The following is a 3,788-nucleotide window of genomic DNA, read 5'->3' as shown; positions in this document are numbered from 1 at the left end:
TCCCTCTCTCTCTCTGATTTGGGGTATATTGTTGTGGCTGACAACATGGACTACAAGTGTGATCACCATGCGTTAGTCTATAACATAGCCCGAAAATAGCAAAAAAGGAACAACTAAACAAACTAAATGTTGTAACAAATAATGTATTTCATTAACATAAGGAAAATAGCCCAAAACAAACAATGATGAGTTGTATGTATTTTCTAAATATTGTCACACATGCCTCAACAGTCCAAAGTATAAGTATATACATATGTGTTCAGAGTTCACTGCCTAATCATCCTTCTTCTTAAACACACTCTTGACTCTTCTGAAGAAGTTGGCCACTCTGGATAGCAAGGCCTTCAGGAAGGAGTGGGTTGGCTGGATAATCTCCTCATCCACGAGATCTACTTCAATAAAGTCACTGTCGTCCACGATGTACTGACCAGCGATGGTGAGGGACACAGAGGGGACAGTGCTGGGGCGAAGGGTCTGTGGGACGGGCAGGTGGGACAAGTGGGCAGGGATGGTCAGGGACTTTGAAGTGGGTTGCTATAGATTGGGAGGTAGAGGAAAGAATGGAATGTAAGGAAAGAATATTATGTAGATGGAGAAAGTTATTCAATCATTGACTTTTATTGCAGCAAGTGAAAGATTTAGGTGGTAAAGACAGAAGAGGAATGAAGTGAAAAAGGCCTATTGGAGATTACAATTCAGAGTTAATGTGTGTTAGAAACGACAGAAAATGTCAAATGGAAGACATGAAATAAACAATGATATAATGTAAATACTGAAGGTAGATAATGCAAAGAGGAGATAGATAGTAAAGATGATGATATGAAGGATATTCTTGGAAGTACATATGTGACAAACTTTACAGCCTTTGGACCAAAGTTATGTCTCAACGTTCATAATAGCACACTGTTGGTTAAAAGTTGGGAAATAGTATAGGCATGGAGTTACAGCTTTATGACAGGGACCAGTACACAAAAGTGTTCCACATATCGGTGAAAACTCATGGAAGTGCTAAACAGGCATTGTTAAAGACAAGCCTTTATGACACCTACATGGCAAGGGGCAGGGTAAGTCAGTTGGGACAGAGGCTGGGGGAACCAGATCATCCGATCAACTGTGGAGAAACAGAAGAATAAACATACAGGGTATTAAACACCCAGAATCTATGTTGCTGGTCCCTAATCTTTGGGTGGTGACTTGTAAATAATATATCATTTAGTAGGGCTGGAAAATATTTATGTTTTCACTATTAACTTGCACTACTGATTAGTGTTTAGTCGAACAGTTATTAATGCAACCATTTAAGGTCAGAATCCATATTTTTACATTGTGTGCGACTGCGATGGATACTTGTATCGACAACTAAAAAGTCGCTGTGTATCGTCCCACTTCTATCATTTAGCAGTTAATAAATTATTTGTGCTGACAGATAGGTGGTATATAGCTAAGCTTTTAGGGGTTCCCCTTTTCCAAAATGTTCCATTTTTATATTTGGATAAAGGGTAATGGTTCTAATCAAGGGCAGCTAGCCTGGACACTGCAAAGTATACATCCCTGTTACTTTATAACTTGAACCCTTCAGACAAAATATGGGATAATAAGTAACAGTTTACCTTTCACTGCTAAACTAATTCTATTTGATAAAATACAAGGGATTCAGCCTAGGCATACAATATTGATTTGGGCTCAGACTGCTGTGAGAGTTCTGAGAGTTTATAAAAAATCATGGGCAGATCCTGGTTTATAACACAAGGATGGGGGGCAGGGGTGTGTTCCACTTGGGCTATCTGTAACTTCAGCACGGGCAGTTCCCTCCCAAAACACTTCCCCAAGACTCACAAACTTCATGTAACCACTGTTATGAATTTACGGAATTCATTTTACAACCAAATCAACATGTTACCATGGTAGGAAAGGCGCCTAAACAATGTCAGTGAGATTAAAAAACCCAGAGAACCCACATTTTCAAAAATTATTTACAAGTTCAAGGTACACAAGGGCCCCTATATTTAACATCTTAAGCCCCTAAAGCATGCAGAGTGTTTGAAGACCAGTACAGGAGCCATGATACACACACGGTCTCATCACACTACTATACCAACGTGAAGGTACGGAATCTACTGAAGCGTAATTAGAATTGTACCTTGAACATAAGTGCTCGCATTCATGGTGGCAGGTTCAAGAATTGCAACAAAGGGTAGGAAAAAAACGTTTTCAGAACAGCAAAGTGCAGATGTAGCATCAAAAATGGCGTCGATGTAACATCAAAGTGACAACCGTCGTCAAGGAAGACATGAAGTCTCGTAAGATCACACGATATTACAAAATAAAGTTAAACTGGCTCCCGACCTTATTTGCGCTTGCACTGGGGTGATATAGAGACGGAGCTCGGCTGTATTTTAAAGAGAGTAGTTTAGTCGCGCCATCATATAAATGGAGCAAAATTAATTATGAGCTGAATTAATTCCTCCAGTCACGATTCTGGGTGTTACTAGTTACTATTCAACCAGTAGCTTGTAAGGGTCCGTCAAATTTATGGTACGACAGTGACTATAATCATACTATGACCATTTTCACAACCAGCAATATAAAGGGTGCATGGGATTTATTCTGACCGGGACCTCACGGGGACTGGTATATCGAGATGACTGGTACCATCAGCCGACCCTGCATGGTTGGTACACTAGTTTCAGGTCATGAGTGAGTGAGTGTGGTTTTACGCCGCTTTTAGCAATATTCCAGCAATATCACGACGGGGGACAACAGAAATTGGCTTCACACATTGTTCCCATGTTGGGAATCGACCCCGGGTCTTCAGCGTGACCAGCCAACGCTTTAACCACTAGGCTACCCCACCGCCCCTTCAGGTCACGACCAGGTCATGACCAGGGGCATGATCAACAATACTTGTCTTATGGAGTCCACTGACTTGCTTGAACAGGATTGACATGATCTTACCCGAAGAAAACACTTATAACATTAAGTATGAGACAGCTTTCATGTTAGCCTATTTCATTACAGAAAATATATCATGATATGAATATTTCAGTTAAAGAAATATAAATCAATTTTGAGGCTTCGTTTAAAATTCAAAACTGGTAATCAATGATCGATAAGTAATTAGAACAAGAGGCACATAGGGCCTGTATCGCTCACCTGGATATTGACGCAATCATGACAAAATATACATTTGCATTGTACATGTTTATACAATTATTGAGGATTGAAGGATTGTAATTTTAAAAAAAAATTCACTCATTACTCACGTTTTAAATGTGAATATTAGTACAACATAACTCCAGCTTCAAAGACAGGTGAACACTTAGTATTTTGTCAAGTCACCATGGGCAGCATTGCAGGCTTCAAGGCGGCGGGGCATTCTACTGATCAAAGAAGTTAGAAAGTCGTGGTTCATGCTGTCCCAATATCGGACCACCTCTTCTTTAATTCCAGCAATATGTGTCAGATTTTTTTATTGACACTTTCCTTCATAAGCTCCCAAACATTTTCTATTGGATTTAGGTCAGGGCTGCAGCTTGGCCAATCTAATAATGTCATATTTTCGGTCCGAAACCAGGCATGAGAATGCTTTGAACGATGTTTTGGGTCGTTGTCTTGCTGGAAAATCCAAGAATTTCCATAAAATACTTGAGCAGATGGAAGTAAATGTCCCTCGCGAATATCTGTGTACCGCTCACTGTTCATATTCCCTTCAAATACACACAGGGGCGTTGCCCCTAACACAGATATGCCACCCCACACGTGAAATTTTGGACTGTACTTTGGGCGCT

The 3,788-nt window shown here is 40.2% G+C and overlaps 1 protein-coding gene across 1 annotated transcript; it reads right to left on the bottom strand.

The window, feature by feature from the left end:
• Window positions 1-127: 127 nt before the first annotated feature.
• On the bottom strand, window positions 128-2,549 carry LOC124145894. Its single transcript, XM_046515851.2, has 3 exons — window positions 2,141-2,549; window positions 1,050-1,111; window positions 128-534 (listed from the first exon to the last, which is right to left on the bottom strand). Exons 1-3 carry the CDS (start codon window positions 2,163-2,165, stop codon window positions 274-276), a joined length of 348 nt encoding a protein of 115 aa, XP_046371807.2. The 5' UTR covers window positions 2,166-2,549; the 3' UTR covers window positions 128-273.
• Window positions 2,550-3,788: the final 1,239 nt, after the last annotated feature.

Source organism: Haliotis rufescens, unplaced genomic scaffold (genome assembly GCF_023055435.1).
Source record: "Haliotis rufescens isolate VD_foot unplaced genomic scaffold, xgHalRufe1.0.p SCAF_45, whole genome shotgun sequence".
NCBI lineage: Eukaryota > Metazoa > Mollusca > Gastropoda > Lepetellida > Haliotidae > Haliotis > Haliotis rufescens.
Note: the sequence above shows the minus strand (reverse complement) of the source record. Positions and strands in the feature narration are given on the sequence as shown.